At 39.2% G+C, this 25,195-nt stretch overlaps 1 protein-coding gene across 3 annotated transcripts in view; it reads right to left on the reverse strand.

The window, feature by feature from the left end:
- The window catches only part of NCAM2 (neural cell adhesion molecule 2), a 201,140-nt gene that overhangs the window by 84,373 nt on the left and 91,572 nt on the right, over nt 1-25,195 (reverse strand). For all 3 annotated transcript variants that reach the window (XR_014563577.1, XM_083736450.1, XM_083736451.1), the window contains exons 2-7: nt 15,079-15,153; nt 10,717-10,923; nt 9,951-10,094; nt 7,696-7,833; nt 4,792-4,909; nt 1,320-1,480 (exon numbers count right to left, since the gene is read on the reverse strand). Coding sequence is in view for 2 of the 3 variants with exons in the window: in XM_083736450.1 (XP_083592576.1) it covers nt 1,320-1,480; nt 4,792-4,909; nt 7,696-7,833; nt 9,951-10,094; nt 10,717-10,923; nt 15,079-15,153 (843 nt within the window). In the remaining variant the exon portion in view is untranslated. The remainder of the gene's footprint in view (nt 1-1,319; nt 1,481-4,791; nt 4,910-7,695; nt 7,834-9,950; nt 10,095-10,716; nt 10,924-15,078; nt 15,154-25,195) is intronic.

Below are 25,195 nucleotides of genomic sequence, written 5' to 3' on the forward strand. Positions count from 1 at the left end.
GCCAAAGTTGTTATACTCAAATGTATTACCAACTGAGTGCCACTTCCCATGGAACTTCGGTAACCTATGATAAGTGAAATTCTGCACATGTGTGGCCAAGCTTTCATCACAGCAGGCATCCAAAGCTAGCGGATTTTAGATGTACATGCAGACATTGTTTAGTGTCGAACCCATATAGGTGATGAAAACATTAACGATTAAACTAATCAGATTTATTCATTTGGCAACCATTACAAATTTGAAAATACAAGGAATACATGTCATTGACAACAAAGAATCTTGTAGAATAGTAATACATAAAATTAGAGGTGGGGAAGCTTGGGTGTTTCTTCTTTCCAAATCTAAAATTTAGCAATAATTGAAGTCCCCTTGTAGCACTAATCAGAACATACTTTTTGTAAGACTGTGAATAAATGTAAACAAGAAAAGAAAAAATAGCAGCTATTAAATAAATGAAACTGGAAATTGTTGGTTTTGGTGTGTGTATTTTACTAAAAGAATGAAAGTTGTATTTCAAATTTAGAAAAAAGTTGCAGCGATCCCATATCACTTTTAAAAACTGGTCTTTTTCAATGCTTGTTAGCTGTCACAGGATTCTCATAGTGCTGTAAGGAAAAGGGGGAGGGGTGCTTTTCAAGATAAAGATGGGGGGGCGAATTTCCTACTCCTTTGAAACATTTCCCTCACTCTTTTAAATAATGCTAAAGGCATTTGCAGCTATCTCCTAGTTTCAAATCAGAGTGCTTGGCTACAATAAAGCAGGAAAGGGGGTAATGTCTGTGCGTGTTCCTGTATTTTTGCCAACCTGACAGGCACTAGGCTACTCAAATTCAGCATTAGAAATAATGGTAGGTTATAGCATCACTGTCCCTCCCCTAGGTTATCCTAATGAATGCTTGGGGATTAGCATCTGGGCTGGGGGAAGAATCACAATATGCAAGATATTATAATCCCTATTCCCTCAGAGTTCAAAAATTTGCTTATTCTTTTTTTTTTTTTACCTTAGGTGAAATTTCTGGCAACTTGGACGTATGCCATACACCAGGCATAGGCAAACTCAGCCCTCCAGATGTTTTGGGACTACAACTCCCATCATCCTTAGCTAACAGGACCAGTCAGGGATGATGGGAGTTGTAGTCCCAAAACATCTGGAGGGCCGAGTTTGTCTATGCCTGTCAAACACCCTTGCACAGGACCTCCAATTTTGTCTGAAATCTGTATGTGAAATTCAGTGGGAACCTTAACAATACAACAGGAATCAGAATAAGTACTCTAATTTTGTACAGAGTTCAAAGGTAGATATAGCAAGCAATACTTACCAAAAACTTGAAGAAATGTCTGATTTGTCATCTTTCCTGCTTTATTTCTTGCTTCACAGATGTAAGGTCCAGCATCAATATTTTTGATATCTTTAATGGTCAGTTCTGTATTGCTTCCCCTTAGTACGTATTTTTCATTTTCCTCAATGCGTTTTCCTCTCCTGAGAGACGAAAATGATTTATAAGCACAAAGCATACTTTATCATCTGATCTGAAACAGGCAAACATTTCAAAACAATATTACTGTTGTTATTTGGCTTGTCTTGGGCGAGATAAAGTGACTAACAGATTTAATAAATAAATAATGATAAATAAGTATAAGAATATTTTCACGATCATTTCTAGTACATAACATACTAGTGTCAATAGTAGCACACAGTTTCTTGGTTCACTGGCAAATGTACAGTGCTATTTTTAAAAAAATTGCAAGGCAATTCATTTTAATAGGGTTCACTGAATAATTGAGGACTATGCAAATTAATTACCTGAGGTCAAATTATTTATTAGTTTCAGGTAAATTCAATATAACCTCACACATTCCAACCTTCTCACTGGATGTACAGCTCCAGTCATGAGAGTTTAAATATATTTTCACTGTACTACTGAACTTACTACCCACAGTCACTTCATCATGATTGACTGACCTGTGGCCAATTTAATCACAAAGTTGAACAACTAACAGAAGAGATGTACAGTGGTACCTCGGGATAAGAACTTTATTCGTTCTGGAGGTCTGTTCTTAACCTGAAACTGTTCTTAACCTGAAGTACTGCTTTAGCTCCTGCTGCCGCTGCACTGTCACTGCACGATTTCTGTTCTCATCCTGAAGCAAAGTTCTTAACTCAAGGTAATATTTCTGGGTTAGTGGAGTCTGTAACCTTCAACATATGTAACCTGAAGCGTATGTAACTCTAGGTACCACTGTACTCTCATAGGCTGTATTCAGACAGCACTTTATTTGGTCTTCCTGACCTTTCCATACCTGTTAATTTTCATGTTTTATGGTCACACAAGAACAAATGTCACTGGACATGTCTCCACAACCCTACCCGTTACATACATTTCAAGTTACAGACTCCACTAACCCTGAAGTTTTATGGCATAAAATCAACTTCTAGAAATCCACTGGAATCTAGCAGAAGTTTAGCAATCATTTACGTCTTAATTGTTTTGAGAAATATAAATGGGAGCACACAGGTGGGGTTGTGGTGACATGTCCAGCGACATTTGTTCTTGTGTTACACCATGGCCACTGGTGTGAATGAAATATGAATGCATTTTGAAAGCTTGGGTTAGCTGTTTCTCTCCTACTGGACTCAATATACCAAATACCAAAGAGGTTACAATTTAAGCAAAAGAGATGCTACTGTACGTTGCTGTAGTGTAGGAGGAAGAGAAAACCTGTAATATTAGTAAAAATCCTGCTTCATTGTTGCAAATTATAGCCTGCTCACACCATGCAGAATATGTCTTTTCTCAAGGATATGGGAAGAAAAAAGAAAACTGAAAAACCAAACCAAAAATAAACCCCCACAGCTAAATACTGGATATTTTCATCTTTAAAAGAAAGCTTTATACTCCAAAACATGCTATCCTCAAACAGGCAGAGAGGGAATTACCCTGAGGCAACAGGAAGTTCTGCTTATGTCAGGAAACAAGGATCTGAATACCAACAGTTGAGGTTGCAAATAATTCTTCAAGAGATTAATAATTTAAGAAAATGAACAATACTAAAAGAAGGCATCCATTTACATTTTTGAAAGATAAGCCTCAAAATTTTTTTAAAGATGTTATCAGGGGGACTTCTTTTCAATCAATGATAATTGCCATTGAAAATAACGTTTTGATAAAATCTGCTGATTTAGTTGCTTCTACCTATGAAGGAACTTTTCTGTGGAAAGATCTGCAAGGTCAGATTTCAACACCCCCAGTGAGCAGAAGAGATCTCATCCAGCAGTTTATATACATGTGGGCACTATAAAAATAGCATGTACAAGTCTACTACGGTAATTCTCAACATTGAAAAAAATATTGCTATGAATAATTTCATGCTAGACTGAGTATAGTACTGGAATTGCACCCCTTTCCTTTTAAAATCTATGCATCTATGTGCAAACTGCATCAGTTTGCAAACTACAGCTTTTATAATATTTATTTAAATAGATAAGCAGAAAGAAAAAAGTTGGTAAAATAACTTCTCTGAGAGATGACCCCTCATGCTTTTAACATAACAAAATGGTATTTTTATGCAATACCTGAGTCAGATTTTTCATGTTCAAAATTGCAGAAGCGGCTTAGAGAAGGAGTATGCTTCTGCACACACAACTGGAAATACTTGTTTAGACAGAAAAGCTCAGATTTTTGATTGACTTTTCTCTTAAGCACCTCTTTGCTCATTACAATTTACATATGAGAGAAATATGAGATTTGGGACAGAATCCCAACAAAATGTTTTCTGGAAAAGAAAGCATCTCTCAACAAGAGGTGATTAGTAAATAGAAATAAAGTTTGATCATGGACTGTATTAGTTATAGTCTATGTAGCAATGTTTCTAAACAAATTACCTTATCCATATGTGGGAATACAACTGAACTTGTATTCTAAAAAGGTAAGGTAAAGGACCTCTGGACGGTTAAGTCCAGTCAAAGGCAACTATGGGATAAGGTGGTCATCTTGCTTCAGGCCGAGGGAGCCGGCGTTTGTCCACAGACAGCTTTCTGGGTCATGTGGCCAGCAGGACTAAACTGCTTCTGGCGCAACGGGACACCATGATGGAAACCAGAGCACACGGAAATGCCATATAACTTCCCACCGCAGCGGTACCTATTTATCTACTTGCACTGCTGTGCTTTTGAACTGCTGGGATGGCAAAAGCTTGTATTCTACACCTAATTGGCACTGAAGATTTGCATGCAGAATGATGGAGGCCCAAACCACCTCAGTCAAAAAGGGTAAGAGAAACAACCTAGCCACACTTTCAGTGGGTAGAATAGAGAGTTGCATATGGGGAAAAGCCTGTAGAACTGCTCTAGGCTCCATCCACAGTGCAGCAGATTGAGGTGTGTGTATTGCACCCCTCAGTCCCTGGAGACACATCTGGATGTACTGCTGATGGATCATCTGGATGACAAGCTTATGACTGCACTGAATATGAAAGTCTGAACTTTTGGCTGAAGCTCTATCCACTTTGGCAGTGTAACTCAGATATAAACAAAGTGAATAATATTTTAGGATCCGTGCCTTTCTTGTATTTACAGCATTCAGACAATGTTTCATGTTAATTTTGAAGGTTTCAGATAGCACGAAGTCCAATTACATGACATTTCCATCAGGAATAAAGTAAAAACAAGAACAAAATACCTGCTCAATTAGTGACCCTTTAAAAAGAAATCCCTATGAGTTCAAAGTTTTATTTTCACCTCACTATCAAATGTATATTTGAAATATCTCTGCAGCATATATTTGAGCTTACCTATACCAATTGATTTCAGGTTCAGGAGAACCCATGGCTCTGCAGAATAATGTAATTGACTCTCCTCGATCTGCTGTGGCATTAATGGACCTCTGTAGCAATGTGATAGCTGGAGGAACTGAAGAAAATATGGAAAATGGATGTAAGGTTAGATAACTGAAAGCACACAGATCCCTCTTGTTTCTTAAAGTAACTTTGCTATAACCATTTCATTTTCGAACCATAAATGAGGCCGATGGATAAGTTTTAGTCAAGTAAAATTCAGTTACTTATTTTACTTTCATCAAGAACAGGCATAGGCAAACACAGCCCTCCAGATGTTTTGGGACTATAACTCCCACCATCCCTGACCACTGGTCCTGTTAGCTAGGGATGATGGGAATTGTAGTCCCAAAACATCTGGAGGGCCGAGTTTGTTTATGTCTGATCATGAATATTAGCAGTTTATAGTTTCAGTTTTAGTCAGTTCAGAGTTAACTACAGTACTTCTATCAGAAGAAACCATGGATATTTAAACCTTAATTGTTAGGCTCTAAACTGTTAACTCTTAGCATTTTGATGCCATTTTAAAATTAAAAAATATAGTGATTTTTTGACATAAATGCATGATAGTTTTTAAAGGTTACTGCAGTATAAATGCTTTAAGGAGTTCATTACTGGAAACAGGAAAAACGCCTTAACAATAGCACCTTAGATTTAAATATGTAATTACTTCAAATGAATTGCAACTAATTGCTAACTACATATTCCACACAAATTTGTAAACATCAAAACATTTGAAACATAATGCCTTTTAATTTTTTGTTTGGTGCACTATATTTATTAAAATAACATTCCTCTTACTTTGGGTAGTGTCCTTTAAGATGACTACAGCCTGCCATCAACCCTGTTGGCTGAGTTTGCTGTGGCTCCTAACCTGAGATCAGCCAATAGCTGACCCCTACTCCCCAAAGCCAAACCTTTCAAGGAATGGAGGGAACTACAGGCAGCAGTAAAACCATACTATCCAACCTTTGAGAATAGTGAAGGCATTCATGCGCTAGGGAAGTTTCTTTCCTGGTCTGCTCAGGCTAATGAGCTCAAAGGTTGGTTTTGTAGCCACAACAATATCTCAGGATAGTCAACAATATCTTTTTACTACTTCATTTTTTTATTATACAGTGGTGCCCCGCAAGACGAACGCCTCGCAAGACGGAAAACCCGCTAGACGAAAGGGTTTTCCGTTTTGGAGGCGCTTCGCAAAACGAATTTCCCTATGGGCTTGCTTCGCAAGACGAAAAAGTCTTGCGAGTTCCTTCGGGTTTTTTTCCCTTCTCCCCCCTTTTCCTAAGCCGCTAAGCCGCTTATCAGCTGATCCGCTGATAAGCTGCTTAACAGCTGATCGCTAAAAGCCGCTAAACCGCTAATAGCACTAATCCGCTAAGCTGTCAATGGGCTTGCTTTGCAAGACGAAAAAACTGCTATACGAAGAGCCTCACGGAACGAATTTCGTCTTGTGAGGCACCACTGTACTATGTCTGCATGTATCTTCATTGTGGAAGGAGGGAATATAAATATTTGGTTTGGCTGGACTGTGCCCATTCTATGCACTATAAAGGTAAAGATAATGGTACCCCTGACTGTTAGGTCCAGTCGCGGATGACTCTGGGGTTGCATGCTCATCTCGCTCTATAGGCTGAGGGAGCCAGCATTTGTCCGCAGACAGCTTCCAGGTCATGTGGCCAGCATGACTAAGCCGCTTCTGGCGAACCAGAGCAGTGCACGGAAATGCCATTTACCTTCCCTCCAGGGCGGTACCTATTTACTATTTATCTACTTGCACTTTGACGTAGTTTCGAACTGTTAGGTTGGTAGAAGCTGAGACTGAGCAATGGGAACTCACCCCGTCATGGGGATTCGAACCATGACCTTCTGATAGGCAAGCTCTCGGCTCTGTGGTTTAGACCACAGCCCCACCCGCATCCCTTCTATGCACTATACCACACACTTAATAAAAGATGCCATTTTGAAAAATAATAATATAGAGTTGTATCTAATGAAATCATAGAAGATGGGTAACTGAAATTCAGAGGTCTGCTCTAAGTCATACACAACCCATAATTAAGGTAGTGTTTAAAAATAACACACCAAACATTATGCCTTGGATTCAAAGAAATGTTACGTGAGACACCACTTGCCCCATTGGAGCACTGCCACCTTCCCAGTATGGAACTGCCTTTCAGCTTATGCAGGGCACCTTTGGACCCAGGCCTATCTTTTTAATCAAGATCTTTATGCTGAACTGAAGATCATTTAAAATAAAAGGTTTGCATGGATACATATATGTAATAAATGGCTACAACCCTAGTCACATGTAAACTTTAGGTGCACAACAATAGTCACAAACATTAGATTATATGTGTTGTGTGTGTGTGTGTGTGTGTGTGTGTGTGTGTGTGTGTTTGGCTGCAGCATCATTAAATGAAAGTCTCAAGGTGTAATTTAACAAACTGATAAGTTGCTACAGTAATGAGCATAATATTGAATCCTTGATTATTCTGAATTATATAAGTGGAGGTTTTCCCAATGTAACATCTAGCCCAATTTCTATTATAAACTAGAATGTGAACTCAATGGTAGACTATTACCTTGATATTATAGTATTAGAAAAATTGATTTTGTTCATGACTTTTGCCAGACCTCAGCTATTTACACACTTAGAGTAAGCTACAGCATATTTTGTGGTAATAACAAGGAAAGAGAAAGCACTGAGGGCCACACATAAAGGGTGATAATTTAGATTTACGGAATATTTTGTTTGGTGCTAAGCAGAATTATTTAAACACACAAAAACAGGCATCCATCTCTCCCTCTCTCTCTGTATGTGTGTGTGTGTGTGTAGAACTGTTCAGTTTTGCTTCTTACCATTTACAAGTACAATGATATCCCGAAAGTCAATTTCCCCTCTGGCTTCTACTCTTCCTTCACATCTGTAAACACCTTCATCACTTTTATTGATTTTAAGAATTTGAAGATTATTGTTTGGCAGCATGGCAAACCTATCTGGAAAGGCATGTAAGATATAAAATAGTATCAGTAAGTGAAGGTACTGCTGGGAACATGGTTGTGAATTGATAAAATTTAAACTATTCTGTTATACTATCAGAGAGCTCATCAACAAAACATACTTCAATTTACAAGTAAAATGTAATTCTCGAAGCTCAGTTATCCTATATAAAATGCTTCATGTTGTCTTTTTTTAAAAAAATTAACAAATGTACCTCTTATAAACAACAGCTCATCTGACCCATCATACCTTACAAACTTTCCTAACAAGAAATGAATATCAGAACAAAGAAAAGGGAGGCAGGAAAGAAAAAAAGAACAGAGGCAGGAAGAGAGATAAAGAAGTAAGTTAGAGAAAGCCAACATGGTTCCCTCCAGACAATGTTACACTGCAGTTCCTATCATTCTGACCTATGGCTGTGCTAGCTGGCTTGGGCGTGTGCAAGTGGTTGCCCAACAAGCACAGGAAATGAACCACATTGGCCATCGGAAGGTTATATATGAATTTATCTACGGATTCTCAATCATTTTTATAAGTCTCTCTCCTGTTATATGACTTTTCCACACACTGAACTCTTGCATGTCTCTACCATGTAACTTATATCAGGAGAGTAAGATAGCTCATGGTTTTGAAGTTTTAACTTTTTGCCACCAATGAAGGTTGTTGAACTCGTAATGCAGGGGTCAGTCCAAGTTGGTCCACAAGGCTGTTCTCACCCAAACCATGCCAATATCCTCCTCTCAGGTGTGAGGTAGGTAAGGGTGCAGCTCCAAAGGAATAATGCAAGCTCAAAAGCACTGGCAGAGAACCCCACTAGGGTATGTATGCCACTGAGGGGGATCAATGTTGAGTGAGACCCCCTATTATTTGCAGGTGAGGTTTCATAGCACATCTACAAACAGACATTTTTGCTTTCCACATGCCACCTGCAGATGGAAAATGTAACTGCTGTAACTCAATGTAACTGCTACATTAGTAACAGCAAGCCTGTTTGCAGGCACACTGTCAGTGCCAATCAACTTCAAATGGTTGCAACCTGATATAAAGTCAGGTGACTGACCAGTGGAGGCCCTGCCCACCTGTCAAAGAAGGTCTGCAGGGGGTTAGGAAGGAGAGGTTCTGGCCACCTGCTGAATCCACTGCCCTACCTCTCTCCCAATGTATCACTTAGAAAGCTCCCACAATGATTTAAATAATCCAGAATCATCTGACTGATGGAAGACAGGATAGCAGAAGACAAAGAAAGAATAATTCAGTGCTCCAAATCATGGCAAAATCCAACAACAATAGAGCAGATATTTATATCTTTTGTTAAAATTCAGTCATTTTCCTGATGTTTAATTCAGCATATTTTATCTAGTTCTCAGAATTTACTAAGGTAGTATAGAAATTAAAGTAGAATTGAAGTAATGTATGAGAAAAAATATCGTCTTGAGGGTCTAATCCAAAAACCAAACAAATGAAGATTAACAATGACAATTCTTGAATTCACTGGTCTCCATGACTAACCTAATTTACAACCAAGTTTTAAAGCTAAAAATCTACAAATGTCTTCCCACAGCTGTTGACTAGAATTATTTATTTGTGTACTTGGCAAGAGTCTACCTAACTGTGGGGTTACTTAACAAGAAGGTACCAAACACAGTCAGTTTGTAAGTTCAAGAGGGATCCTGAGCAGAGAAGTCTCAAACAACACAGAGTCTAAAATAACCAGGTAGTCCTGCGGCCACAACCACTACTTCTTTGGGAAATTTCTTTCATCACTGAGTTTGTACATAGGACCCAAGTAGTCACCAGGGTTTTTGTTTTGTTTTTGGCCAGTTTTATCTTGTGGCTTTCATTTGCCAATCCCTAAGCTATTTAACTTTATTTGCAATGGAAAATTAAATTTCAGAGGGATATATCAGGAAAAGGACTGCATCGCGATTTAATAGTAACATTAATTGTATTCCCCATCTCCAGCAATAACACATCTCAATGACCACATTTTACTCATTATTTTGCTAACACGATAAGTGTTTCATTACTATATCAGAACATTAACATAAGTGCCTTTAAACTGGTTGAATGTAGAATGAAAACAGATAATTTAAAGAGTTACCAAAATACTAACTGTCAGCAATATTTGAGACTTCCTCATTTTGATACAACCAGCTGACAATAGGTGCAGGTGAACTAGTAACACGGCAAATGACTTGTACATCTTCTCCCTGTACAAATTCTTGTGGGGATGAGATATCTTGGAATGTGAGCTTTTCTAAGAAAGAAGGAAAGACAGTTTAGTTAGTAGCTTCTACCATTTGCTGAGAATTCCAAAGTACATTACTTAGGTAACAAATAGAATTTAGTTAGCACTTTAAAGTGTTAAAAGTATTTCACAAGCAAGTTGGGTAAGTACGATTATTGTATTGTTCTGTTGCAGCAAAAAGACAAGGTTGATGGCAAAAATATACAGCAGGGCATCAGCGCTATATTATTTATTTATTTCATAAAAGTCATACACTGCTTGATTGTTGTTGTTTTTTTAAATCACATCAAATTTGTTTTCAAAAATACCAGAATACTTTAAGTTTCTATTAACAAAGACAAAACTATTTCAAGTTAAAAGTAAACCATTGTTGTTGCTGTTTAGTCATTTAGTCGTGACCAATTACTATAAATAAGTCTTCTGCTGCCATCTATTACAAATATATATATGAAAATTTGCTTACTTCAAAGTAATCATTGAGTACATACAATACTTAGCACTGAGTAGCCCCAATATACTGAATACTTTTGATATAAAGTTTACAGAGCACTTATATTCATCATTTTCGGTACAACATGAAGGAAGAGAAGCCTCACTACTGAATTTATTTTCACCTTTGGATTTTACTTACGGTAAATTTCCAAAACAACTGTAGCCTCTTGAGTCTGTCCTCTAGAATCTGTTGCTTGACACCTGTATATTCCAGCATCTTCCACATTGGCATTGTAGATTGTTAACCGTGATCTGACACCTTCTTTCTGTACTACCACTCTTTGATTAGATACAATCTTCTCTCCTTGTGGGTTGTACCAATCTATACTCTCAGCCTCACCAATTACTAAAGGAAAGAAGAAAGAAAGACAACAATGTACATAATGAGTAATGGACAAGGTATCAGATACATTTCTTTAAAATATGCTACGCTCATGTGCATCAGTTTGGTTCTATATTTTGGGACAATATCAAGGAGTCTCACAAACAGTAGGGGTCTTCCAGAAGTTTGATTTTGTTAGGGGTGTGCATCTGATTTTACTGAATCCTAAATTAGAAACAAGCAACACAAAATGGCAGGTTTCAGGCTTGTCTAGGATTCCCATATTTCAAGAAGTAAAAATTCGGGTGATCTTGCAAAATAAAAGCTCAACAACTTTTTTTGCAATCTCGCCAAAATAAAGCACCCTAAAACGCAGGCATTTCCTATAAAATGCAAAAAAACCAAACAAACAAACAAAACAGATGGGGATGTAGGACCCCAAAAGAGGACATGTCTGGGATTTTCCGGATGTATGGCAAGCCTAGGGTTGTCCAAACCAAAGAGGAATCTGAAGTGCCTTGAACTGAAGAAAGAACAACTAAAGTGATTTGGAGATACTTTCTTTTTTATATCTGTGGACAGTGTGCCTGCAAAAATCAAACCATTTCTCCCAAGATTCCAATGTAATGAAATTCCACTGTAAAAGTGGGAAAGCGGAAATAATTTAATTGGGTCTCTGCAATCGCAATGCTTCAGGGAAAGGGTGCTAAAAAGTACTATATCACTTTGTTTTTACCAGTTCCGCTTGTTTTGCTAGTTCTGCTAATGACATTTGTTTCCAAAATGATAGACAATCAAGTCTTTCTGCCTTTGTGTCATTGCCCAAGCATCCATTCCTGCATTGATATAATTTTTAAGCTGCTTGTAAAAACAAACTCTAAAAACAACAAAATAAAAAAAACAAACCATTCTATCTTTTATTTGAATAAAACAACTGAAATGTAGAGTTTTCAGGAACAAATTATTCATTAGTGGTTGACATTTGATTAGCTAGGTTTTGTTTGTATTACTTCTGTTTGTAATAATCTTTAATTATCTGCCATTAACTCAAAATTCAATTGGTCGGAATGAGTAGCCATAAAAATAATTACATGGAATGAACTTTGTACTTCTCCTGTCCTAATATCATTTCAAAGTTAGAAGGTAGCGACCCCATGCTTTATAGACCTAATAATGTATCCTTAAATTCTAATGGGATATCTCATTGTCTCCTGGCTATGATATGACAGTAAAATCAACTCCTTTCATATCTCACTTGGAAGCACATTGCAGAGATTCTGAAGCATAAATGCAGTGGAAATGTGATTTTCAGAGTTAAGACTTAGAAGGAAATTCCACCAATACTTGTACTCATTAAATGAAACCCCACATTGTTCAGATAGTTTAATTTATTCAGTAGCCACTGAATAATTAGTGTCAGAACATTTCTCAATGTTTCAGTTCATTATACATTTTTAAGGCTTTGTAATGCATTTGCAGAACAGGTAGAGTTTTCTACTCAGTGATCTAAATACCAGGAAAAGATTCCCCTCTAAATTTCCATACAAAGGGTTACTATGAAAAGCTGAGGAGCACATCCAGTAAAATAGAAAGCAACTCTATTCTTGCTATCTTTTCAGAAGTGAAAAGAGGTCATGCCCAGTGCCACTAATGTTTCTGACCAGCTCAGTTCTTTTCTCACTTAATTGCATTAGTTTGTACCCTCTGAAAACTGGCTGCTTCAATATGAAAAGCTCAATTCCTACTCAGGGCTGGCTCTACCATTATTTAGAGGTGGTGCCTGCATTATTTTTGGGGCCATGAAAGAGAAGCAAATTATTAGTTTTTTAATTTATCATCATCATCATTGTCATCATCATAAAATTTACATACCGCTTAAATATATATATATATATATATATATATATATATGCAGGTTTTGGTGTCCTCGGGTGTCTTCCCGTGTAAAAGTTGGGGTGTCTAGGCGACGTTTCGACGAGGTCTCACTCGTCATCTTCAGGCTGGTGCTTTCGGCTTCTTGTTACTGGAACAGAGCGGGATCTCAATGTTTGAGTTCCTATAAATACTGTAGAGGGGGTGTGGTGTCTAGCCTCCAATGTTCTGGGCAGAGAGGAAGTTCCCAGGCTAGTGTGCCTTTTCTTCTTTTGTTCCTTAATTACTTGAGAGATACCTTGAGTGATTTCTTGAGTGATATCCTGAGTACCACTTAGGTGGGTCATTAGGTGTGGATTAGTTGATTAGAAGAAAAGGCACACTAGCCTGGGAACTTCCTCTCTGCCCAGAACATTGGAGGCTAGACACCACACCCCCTCTACAGTATTTATAGGAACTCAAACATTGAGATCCCGCTCTGTTCCAGTAACAAGAAGCCGAAAGCACCAGCCTGAAGATGACGAGTGAGACCTCGTCGAAACGTCGCCTAGACACCCCAACTTTTACACGGGAAGACACCCGAGGACACCAAAACCTGCATTCCTGTACCCGTGAAAATCTACGAAAGCATATATATATATATATATAGTCAGGGAACTGCCATCAGCTCAGAGGCAAGAAGTGGAAGGGCAGTTAGGTTACAGGGAGCCTCCAAAGATCGTGAGAATCAGCACTTCCTCCATGGAGAAGGGAAGCCATGCCTCCAGTGGGCAAGGGGTACAGGGCTCGGAGGATGCAAGGGAGAGCTACAGCACTGAGCATGAACAAAGCGGGGGGGAGGCAGGTCCCCCTCTGCCCACGCCCTCTTTGCACAGTGGGTTTTTGCACAGAGAGGGGAGGTGTAGGATGGGGGTCAAAAGACAATCTGCTGGGGAAAGTTTAAGGACCACCTACTCCCAGATTCTGCTAGTGACAGAGCACACATAGAATTGAGTCAATCAGCATTGTGAACATTTGGGACAGATAATAAAGCCTCGAAAAGACCAACGGGGAGTCTTGTCTGTTTGCTCTTGAGCAACCACCCCGGCACACATAATATATATCAATATATATCAATATCTATCTATTATCTATCTATCTATCTATCTATCTATCTATCTATCTATCATCTATCTATCATCTATTTATCTGTCTGTCTGTCTGTCTATATGACCAGTTTACAAAAAGATAAAACAATAAAACTGAGAAAAATTCACAACAAAAAGTGCTGCAAAACAATACTTTAAAAGATACAAAATTTCTATTTTATTTTACTGCCAAGAAGGGAAGGAAGTCCTTGTGCAATTTTTTTTTTTTTTTTGCTTCAAGTATCCCATTTGACTTGAAGGGAGCGCTATATGCTGTTCTACCTGAGGCAGCCAAGTTCTCACCCTCCCCTTTTGCTCCTTAGACTAGTGACTCCAGACCCATAGAGAGCAATCTTCCCTTCTGAAAGTTTGCATATAAGGGACCGTTTCACCAGGTGCCTGTGATCACCACATGGCACTGAATGATGAGAAAACACAATTCAAGTAAAGCACATTCCACACAGTTCAATGCTATTGGGGGGAGGGATAGAGTTGGAGAATACGTAATTTATACAGTTCGTGCAAAGATCAGGGACCATTTTCCAATCAATCAAATCAAAATAATGTCAGACATTATTCTCAAGTGGAGTAGCTGCTTTCTAATGCCTGCAAATATTTTTTTTTTTTTTTTTGCTTTCATAAAAGCTCTGCAGGACCAGGCTTCCTGTAGACCAGAGAGTACCTATATTGGTATGTAACTATATATCTAAAATAATACAATGAAATATAAAGTGCACACAACATTAAGAATCCAAGTTGATGCATCAAAAAATAATGTCAAAAAAAATCACAAAATATTAGGTTGAAACTGCACCCTTCCTCATAAAACTCCAGCACACATCTGGTTCCAGGAAGTGTCTTATGACAAGGCAAGAGGGCCATAAATATTTGAAATTTCCTTGCTCAACCACTTCCTTCCTTTCATCAGCTCATAGCTTCTTCTTTCACTGATATCTATGTAAGATATTGCCTTGCCCCATATTCTCCAATCTTAGATTCCAAGCCTCAAATACTCACATTCCCATCAGGCCAATCACTAGTCAGTGATTGTTGCAATGAACAACTTTGTTACTCTTCCTTAACCATCCCGATGCTTAGCTGCTTCCTTCCAATTGGTGTACGCACTAGTCACATGTGAAGAGGGATAGAAGTCAAGTTGAAATTAAGCAAATATACATACCTGTGCATGTGAAGAACTTGGATACACCCACACTGACTTCTACCTTGCTGAGGGAAATTGACACTTGTAAAAGTGCTGCAAAATAAAATAAAATAATTATTATTATTGAAGCAGAATTTTCCATATGTCTACAAAGAGAAAAACTTCCACAAATTAAAACCATAAATGGAATCATGTCCCTACAAATTAGATTCCTCTCTGAAAGAGCCTTACACCCTACCTCTTGGAATACTTCTAAGTAACAAGCGCCACGGACTAATATTTAGAAGCAGGAGCCAAATATTAGGGGCAGACATAGTCATGTATAAAAAAAGGGGGGGGGAACAGTTAATAAGATTTTTTAAAAGAGACAATCACATTATTCTAAATGCATCACACCATCTATTAATTTTTAAATACATTTAGGTAAATCCAGACTATGGTAGATGAACTCAATGGTGTCTAAATAATTCACACATAAGTAGACCTACATGGTAGTCCTTGAGTGACATTGTCACAGATTGTTACCTGCACAATGTCCCCAAATAACAACCAGTTGCCACTTGCTATTTTCCTTCTGGAAACAAAACAACAACAACAAAACCACCTGTGGCAAAACAAAAAAATAAATGACCCTGAAATGCATTGAATTTTGCCATTGGGATGTGTTTACTACAAGCCAATGTTAGCAGACTAGGGTGAATAAAAAATCAAGAAAGGTCAAGAAACGGTGGGGCATATCCATATTTCTCTAACCAAAAGCAGTTCTCTTGAAGGTTTCTTAATGGAATCAGAAAAACACCCCATTTACTATTAATGTTAGTTAACATTGGTTCTCAGCTGCAATGTAGATCCGTCCCCCCGACAAGTTACAAAATTTTCATAACACTTTAAAAGACTTGTCATTTGTAAAAGGGGTCATATTCTGTTTAAAGAAATCCATCTTGCTTACTACTCAGCCTTCCCGTTAGCAGAACTATCATAACAGTTGCTTACAAAATGATTCTGTGCCCAGTCTGCTTGCAGTCAACAAGCTACAGCTTTCCTCTCAGCTATCAAACAGACTAAATATTAATGTTTAGTGTGCAGCTACATCTCTATTTTTTTCTTTACTTGATTGTATGTGTGAGGAACCCTGGAAGTTACTAGGACCGTGACAGAGAGACAGAGAGTGCTTCCAAAGGTTAGTGAAAAATAAAAATAAAAATCCCATTTGTGCCCTGCTATCTACCATAAAAGCTTAAAACTCATCAGAATATGTTAAATCACTCATTGCCAATGAAACAAAATATCATGTTTACTGAAAGGGGACAGAAGACCATGGTTCTGAGCGACATACAATTAAAACAAGAAAACAGAATTCTGACTAAATTAGTGATGCTGGCTTCTAAAAAGTTCCAAACTGCATGCAGAAAGTAGAAATTGTCCTCTTTCGGGGGTCTTCTGGTGGTTCCCCTACTTCAAGAAGTGAAGTTACAGGGAACCAGGCAGAGGGCCTTCTCAGCAGTGGCAGCCTCCGTGTGGAATTTATAGAAGACATCTGAAGGCAGTCCTGAATCGGGAAGTTTTTAATGTTTGACATTTACTATGTTTTTATATGTTCTGTAAGCCAGCCAGAGTGGTTGGGGAAACCCAGCCTGATGGTGGGATAATAATAATAATAATAATAATAATAATAGATCAATAGCAATGGGCCTAGCTGCAATGTTTAGCTGATTAATAGGCTAGATTAATGACTGCATTTTTGTAGTGGTTAAAAAGTTATCTCTGATTAATTATGCTTCGCATTGAAATCATTCATTGTTTTTAATGGGATGCAGTCAAGCAAGAAGGGCACCCTAGTGATGTTGATGTTCCCCTTCCCTACCCAGAGGAACCCCCTGTGCTACCAAAAATATATTTATGAGGGTTGGGGACACTTCAGAGCAGAATGGGACATGGCACAAGAGACTGCAATATTTGCTTGCATTGGGTGCAACCTGTAGTATTGTGATGCTACACGGACAGACCTCACAGCACAGCAGAAAACCTATTGAGGCATTATGGAAATGGAGTAAGTTCTTCCATAAGGAGGAAAACGTTGAGATGAATATGTTAGCTTCAGCCCATCTCTCTTCCTTTTCATCACCTTCCATGAGTTGGCTGGAGAACCACACTGCAAAATTTGAAGAAGACTGAATTTCCAAGGATTGCTGAATACACTAATATTCAGTTGGCACAGATTGCTCCTCAACTTAAACAACATGAGGAGGAATAGAATTTGAAGGCACTGGTATTAAAAATTCTAAACTACACTTATAAATGTAGGCACAACTCTAGTAGTAACAGAATAAAGGAAAGAAGATAAACACATGTTCTACATATGGTTATTTAATAATTATAAAATAGAAAACAAAAAAATACCATATGCCCTCTTTCCCCAGCCCAGCCAGAAGCATCATTTCTGGCAAGGCTTTATGTAAATACGGTTTGAGAGAATTAAAAATAAATAAATCCCTAATGCAGATTAGAATCGAAAAGTATTTCCTTAGTGATTAGTTGAGCAATCTGTGCTTATGAGGTAGTTAAGCAAACTCTATTACCGGTTCATGGAATGTTCTCTCATCAGTTATTTGAAGTATGACATTTAATTAAAATGAAAATATTCTGAAGGGATATCAGTGTCCAAAAGAGTTTTATGTCATGACCAGATATAAAGCTGTAAAGACACGACAGGAAGTACTAAGATGATGTGATGAAGCTACTGCTTGAAAGGCAGGACAAAATCATTTCTAACTCACATTTATTCTTGTGCAGCCCATGGTTATTCACTTGTGGAGTATCTATCACATCCATCCCCCTGCTGGTTTACTGTGGTCAGAGCGGGGAGGTGAACGGCCCTTCCTACCTCTTGACAACAATGGAGGAACATATTACACCGCACATGTTTCTCCTCTCTGCTGGTGGAACAATAACTGCAGTGGATCTGTAAAGAGGCGTGTTAGGGAACTTCTAGCTGGTTTAGACATCCCACCAGTGTGCATTCATATCTGCTTCTGGGGTAACACTTACGCCACTTCTTTAAGCCCCTCAAACAGTCAGCTTGAGTGACATGTAAACTTGAGTGACATACAACAGCACTTCCTCCTCCTCTACCCTGCAGTCCCCTATGCACCCTTCAAGATCTGCTGAAGCATTGGGGGATCCTAGAGTAGATTTTTTAGAGGTGTGGGGAGAGGAGAGAAAAGGGAAGTATTGTTATACAGTACCCTTAGTATCTCAATTTACACATTATAGTTCTCACGTTGCTTGTGCACTATATCAGAAGTTAATTATCCTTTTGCTATTTTCTATTTCTCCATATTTATTTAATTACTGTGGTACCTTAGTTGTCAAACTTACTCCATTTCGGGAGTCCATTTGACTCCCAGAACCATTTGAAAACCAAGGCACTCAATCGGAAGCCACAGAAGCCGTGTCAGACGTTTGCCTTCCGAATAATGTTCGGAAACCAGAACACTCACATCCGGGTTTGCGGCATTTGGGAGCCAAGCCATTTGACAACCAAGCTACCACTGCAAGGTACCACTGGTATCCTGCAGACATATTCTACAATAATTATGTTCTTAAGCCATTAAAAACAAAATGTAAGATAGTAAATTCCATTTCCATAATATGCTATTGATTGTTACTAAGTGATATCCAACAACAGTCAATTCAAATATTATCTGAAATGTGCAGATGTGTAATAATATGTTTCTCTATTTCTAAAAGCTAGAAATATGAATCACTCCTACTCCTAGAACCCATTCTCAAAATTCCCCTTCCCAGTGGAAATGTTTCTCCATTGAAGTAACTCTATACCCAAACAGGATGTTGATGTTTGTGACTGTACCGTGGGAATAAAGGGGCAGTGTATTCACTGTACTGAGCACCGGATGTTAGCTCAGAGTGACATCTGACCTGTACTGGAAGTACAGGGGTGGAGTCTATCTCTCTCTGCTGTTGGTGTTAAGAGAGTGCAGACATGTTTCTCCGTACTGCTGCAAAAGACAGAAATAAAGGCATGTAAATACATTTCTGTCTGTCTCTTTCCCCTCCCTGGGGAAGGCAGGGAGGAGGGGGAGTGGTCTTCTCAGGTTGAGGAGGATCGCCGATAGAGACCTCGCCTGTATCCTGCCGAGAGTCGCAGACGGGGAGGTCAACAAGGAAATCTAGCCGGGTGCCTGGAGAGTGGCACATTCCTCTGACAAGGCTTGATTCCGACATCTGGTAGCACAGCCGGTGGTTTTTAGATCCATGGACATCTGCAATAAGAGGTTGATGGATCGTTTGTCATCCTCTGCACCAAAGGAAAGGAGATAACGTCTGCATGCAGCTGGACGCTGAACAGACGCCTCGGCATCGAGACGAGGTGACTGCCAAGCAACGGAGCCCCAAGGTATGCTGAATTTCGGGCTAAAAGTGTGAACGCAGATTGATTTATTCTGTGGTTCATGGGAGCTGCGTTTGGAAAAAAAACAACGGATTGTTTTGGCTACAATCTCACGAGCTCTTGGAGGGGACTTTCCATAGCAGCCAGCGTTTAGCTGCCAGGTGCCAAGAGCGTAAACAGCCAGCTATTGGATTTTAGCAGGCTTGAGAGTGAGAGCTGAGGCTTGGATTCAAAATGGATGCCAAGAAGGGGGGAGGCCTGCCTTATCCATCTCCCCTGCCTAGAGACAGTTATTCATCATGGTCTGGATGGATGACTACCCCAGAAGGGGTGAGCCAAGATGATGCTGGTCAAGTTCCTAAGAGCTCATTGAAAGCTGAGGAGAGCTTTGACCCCAGATGGGGGAGTGAAGGAACTGTTGCTGTTGCTGTTCCTGTACAAGCTGCAATGGATGTTGCTGACAGGGGGAGGGAGGAACGGAGTTCCAATTCTCCCAATGATGTTGCTACTGGAGAGCACGCTGTAGCTTTGAACGTTGTCCGATGTTACAATTGTGGACAGACTGGGCATCTTCAGTGGAATTGTAAGAAGCCACGTCAGCAAAAAGGAGCCAAGGGGGGCTCTGCAAAGCCTGAGGCGTCAGGCAAAAGAAATACCAAGTCGCAGGTGAAACCTGCGATGGCTTTGATGTTGCTAAAAGCCACACCAGAAGTGGGGAACTCTTTTGTTCTGGACACTGGAGCCACGGTTCACATGTCCCCACACAGAGAACTGTTTTCAACGTTTAAGAAGCAAAGCTTCGCTATGAAGCAAGCCAACGGTCAGGAGCTGGAAGCGACTGGATTTGGGACTGTGTATCTTGAAAGTCTGAACTTGACTATAAACAATGTGTACTTGGTTCCTGAGTTGAAGTTCAATCTGCTGAGTGTTTCGCAGATTGCAAAGAAAGGACTGAAACTGTCCTATGATGCTCAAAGCTGCAAGATCTTCAATGATGGAGAGTTGTATCTTTCTGCCAGAGAGAAAGATGGACTGTATTTGTTGACTTTTGATCAAAGTGATTACATGAAATGTAATTCTTCGGATTCTAACGTTATCTCTCTTGCAGGTGTGACCAAGAAGGACGCCAGGCAGGTGACCACAAGGGTCGACAAGGCATTTCAGCGGGTGTATGCTGATGTGATTGGTCCTCTAGCACCATCTAGAGGCAATGCAAGATTTTACCTTGTCTGTGTGGATTGTTTCTCAAATTTTGTCTGGATTTATGTGTTAGAGAAACCACAAGAAGCCTTAGAAAGGTTTAAAGAGTTTTGTGACAAGGTTAAAAATGTGCATGATGCTAACATTGATTGTCTTTTCACAGATGAGAAGCCAATTTTTCTTTTACAGGATTTTCAGGAGTTCCTGCAGAAGAAAGGGATAAGGCACAAGGTTGCTGTTTCAGCGGAAGCGTGGAACAGGGGTGTCTGTGTAAGGGTGAACAAAGAATTGCAAAAGGGGATGAAAGCGCAATTGCTTAGTTCACATCTGCCACATGAGTACTGGGCGGAGTCGCTAATGTCGTATTGTTATACGTGGTTGAGAAAGGTTTCAAAAGAGTTGGGAAGTTCTCCTTTTGAGAAACTGTTCCATATAAAACCTTCTGTTGCCCATTTCAAGGTTTTTGGGTCTCATGTGAGAACAGAAGCTCCAGGTGGAGTTAAGAATGCCAGAGGCATTTTTGTGGGATATGAAAAGGGTCTCTACAGAGTAATTTTGTCTGAATCTGGTCGGGTGATTCTCACAAAATTTCTAGAGAGTGCTCCTGAACAGGAGAGAGTAATTGTTCACACGTTTCCCACAGGGGATGATTCGGATGATGATGATTTTACTGATTACAGTGGTACTGATGATGACAGTAGTAGCTCAGGGAGCTCAGTTGACACAGTCATTGAGAGGAAATCTCACTTAATGGCTAGACCCTCACAGGCGGAGGACGAACCACTGTTTACCATTGGAACTGGTTCTCCAAAGAGTCCGGAGGCAGAACCAGTGAGCAGAGAGGATCAGCACCTCATACGTAGGTCTGAGAGAGTTACAAAGGGTGTACCACCCAAGAGGTATTCAAAAGAGTTTGCCAACTTAGCTGTTGCATGTGCTGCTGTTGTACACAACCGAGGACAGGTTGAGGCTGTGTCTAAGTCAGAGACAAAGACACAACAGAGAGTAGCTAGCCAAGGTAATGCAGAAGCACTCATTCCTTGGAAGCCAAACAACCAGAGAGGTACACTGGGGAAACCAGTCGCGGGTAGTTCCGAGGGTGGAACTGAAATAACAGGGGAATGTTATAGGTATAACAACTGTTTGTTTTCTTCTCTGGGTCACGCTTTGCTCGCAACACGCATTGATTCTTTTGGGGGAGTATGTTACGAAAAAGGAGCAATGCAGCAATGAGCTGCAGCTGCAGCTGGCTGGAAAGCCAAACAGGATGTTGATGTTTGTGACTGTACCGTGGGAATAAAGGGGCAGTCTATTCACTGTACTGAGCACCGGATGTTAGCTCAGAGTGACATCTGACCTGTACTGGAAGTACAGGGGTGGAGTCTATCTCTCTCTGCTGTTGGTGTTAAGAGAGTGCAGACATGTTTCTCTGTACTGCTGCAAAAGACAGAAATAAAGGCATGTAAATACATTTCTGTCTGTCTCTTTCCCCTCCCTGGGGAAGGCAGGGAGGAGGGGGAGTGGTGTGTTCTTCTCACGTTGAGGAGGATCGCCGATAGAGACCTCGCCTGTATCCTGCCGGGAGTCGCAGACGGGGAGGTCAACAAGGAAATCCAGCCGGGTGCCTGGAGAGTGGCACATTCCTCTGACAAGGCTTGATTCCGACAGCTATACCATGTGCTTACCATATAAACAGGCTCCATATATGACCTGCTGTCAAGAGAGAAGTGTTTCTTCTATTATTATTATTATTATTATTATTATTATTATTATTATTACAATAGAACTGACTTTTAGACAGGTATGTGGCAGTAGTGTATATAATGATTAAACTAAGGTTACCAGATTCCCCACCCCCCAATGAATAGGGGGACACATTTCAACGTCAATGGATTTTGTATGGGAACTGATTTGTAAATCTGGGGATTGTCCTTGGGAAACGGGGATGTTTGGTAACCTTAGATTAAACCTTTCCTATTTGAGAAGTTGGGAGGCACCATATTGTGGAAGCTTCCCAAGTGATTTTGACCCACTGTAATAAATGTGTAGTCTATTTTAAAGATGAGCTCAAGTATTTTGCTTTGCTTTTGAGTTCAAAAACACAAAATTTGCATCCCTGAATGCTCAGCCTTGCTTATTTACGTACATTGAAATCAACAAATCTGTTTCCTCAAAAAATGCAATTGTGTGATGAATCAATAAATATTCTTAGACAGAACCTATGCACATTTAAATAGGTCAACAAGAAAATGCATGATCTAGTTAAGATGCCTGCATTGAAGGGAATTACTTCCAACTCTACAATTCTATGATTCTGTGATCATTAATTATTGCAGTGGGAGGAGAAAGATTCGGCTGATTAATGTCCTCTGCATGGCAACCTCTGCCATCCTCCCAAGTAGCTTTATGGCATCAGCTTTTGGCAGTTTACATTGCGCAAACTTCCACAGGTCCTGTAAGCTGCACCTGCCAGTTTTGACAAAACAAAACTTTAAACTCTATTGAGGTCATTTAGAGTTTATTTTTCCTCCTCCCATATTTGGCAAACAACAGTCTCCAGAGTCCCAAAGGTAATGAAGGATGTTTGTCATATTTTTTAAGTGTTTGCTATTAAGTTTCAAATGGGAATTTTTTTCATCTGTTGTTAAATCAGTTATCATATGTATTTAAGAATTTAGGATTTATTCACAAAATCACTGAGATTTATCAACATGAACTGAAAACAAGTTGACTAATTCTGAAGAGTGATTCTAACTTGTTTACCAATGACTACTCTTCATTATACTGGTATTATTATGTTCCTAGCCTGACTGTGTGTAATATCATCAGGCAAAGTGATCTTAGTTTCTCTACTTATGGGACTGAACTAGAAGTCACACAAAGTTCATTCAGCCCATGGGATTTTCAAGATGTTTCCAGTGTAAGAAGACTGATGCAAGTGTTTCATCCTTTGGTACAGAAAATAAATATATGGATGCAACAAGCCAGAACAAATTAGGTGCTTTTAAATCCCATTGTAATCAACAAACTTTTAAAATTTATGGCACTACCTAGTCAAAGGTAAATATTTTAAAGTCTAATTTATCTAAAAGGAAGCCTAACTACAAGCTTAACTCTCTTCTGTTGAAATCAGTGGCACTTAAATATAATGAACTTTGGCTTGATAAATTATGTTAAGAAGTAAGTTCTAGTTTCAATGACACAACCTGAGAAGTTGCTATCCTTAGCCCCAGCCTGAGCAGTTGCTATGGTAATACTGTGCTGAACATTGTTATATGCAACCTTTAGTAAGCTGGTATTCTTTCAGTACCTATGGCATTTTTTAAAAAGCATTATTTATGCTAAATTGTGTGTTCTATTTTTCAAGGCCTATATGGACCTTGAAAAACTATGTTCATAGGGCACATTCTTAATTCCTGACTAAACACAGCTACACACCTAGGGTTTGGTAGCTACCCTCTAAATTGAGAAATGCTTTGAGTCAAGTCTTGAAACCCAAAATTTTAATGAACGATTCTAGGTGTATAACTGGTTAGTCAATGATTAAGAATGGGGCCTATAAACATTTTCAGAAGCCCCCTGGTGTCCTGGCTCAGTTTAATACAGAAATTTGTATTAATATGTGATTAGCTTCACATGCATTATTAATATTAGTTGTAACCTAACTTTCAGAGGTACAAAATGCCCATCTCTGCCCATTCATTTTAATTGGAACCGGTGAATCAGCTCTCTTGAAAATACACCCTGGGGAGTAGGAAGCCCACACTTATTTTGAATTACACTATACTGCAGAGAACTTTTTTGTAGAATCAGTGCAATTACTTTAAGTTAAGGTAATTTGGGGTCAGAATTCTATTACATATCTTGAACTTAATTTGGACTATCTTAAAAGATTTTTTTTAAAAATGAAGTGCTTAGGATTCTTGCTAGGAAGAAAAGTCTAATAGCACTAACATCCTTTTTGCAGGAGTCGTAACATTGTTTGTAGTAGCTTGGATTCAGAGGTCTGGAAAACTGTAGATGGCGGGCAGTAAAAACCCCTAAAACTCTAAGTAGAAGGCTTCTATTTAACAATTTTGGAATACTGTATTCTCTTTTCCAAGCTATGTCAAAGCTGTTTTGCAAATTAATAAAAGCCATTGTCCACACTGCAGCACCATATTCCCTGTGGGATGTTCTGATGAAACGACTGCTTTCCCCTACAGTAAATGCCTGAATATTCTTGCACAGAGACTTCTTTATATAAGAACAACAATAAAAAAGACAATATTGCAGGGTCTTACTCTTTTACATATCATAACAGATTCATTTGAGATCTTTAACAGAAGAATGTAAATGTAATGTTCACTATGGAATTATGTTCAGTTGTTTGCATGCAGTAAATTATAATTTATCTTAAACATTGTTGAACTAAAACTTTTCAGCCATTAAAGCAATTGCTAGGCAAAGCAGCAGGCTTGCTGCTCAGAAAGTCAGCGGTTCGAATCCCCACGATGGGGTGAGCTCCCATTGCTCACTCCCAGC

Source organism: Podarcis gaigeae (genome assembly GCF_964106915.1).
Source record: "Podarcis gaigeae genome assembly, chromosome: 4".
Lineage (NCBI taxonomy): Eukaryota > Metazoa > Chordata > Lepidosauria > Squamata > Lacertidae > Podarcis > Podarcis gaigeae.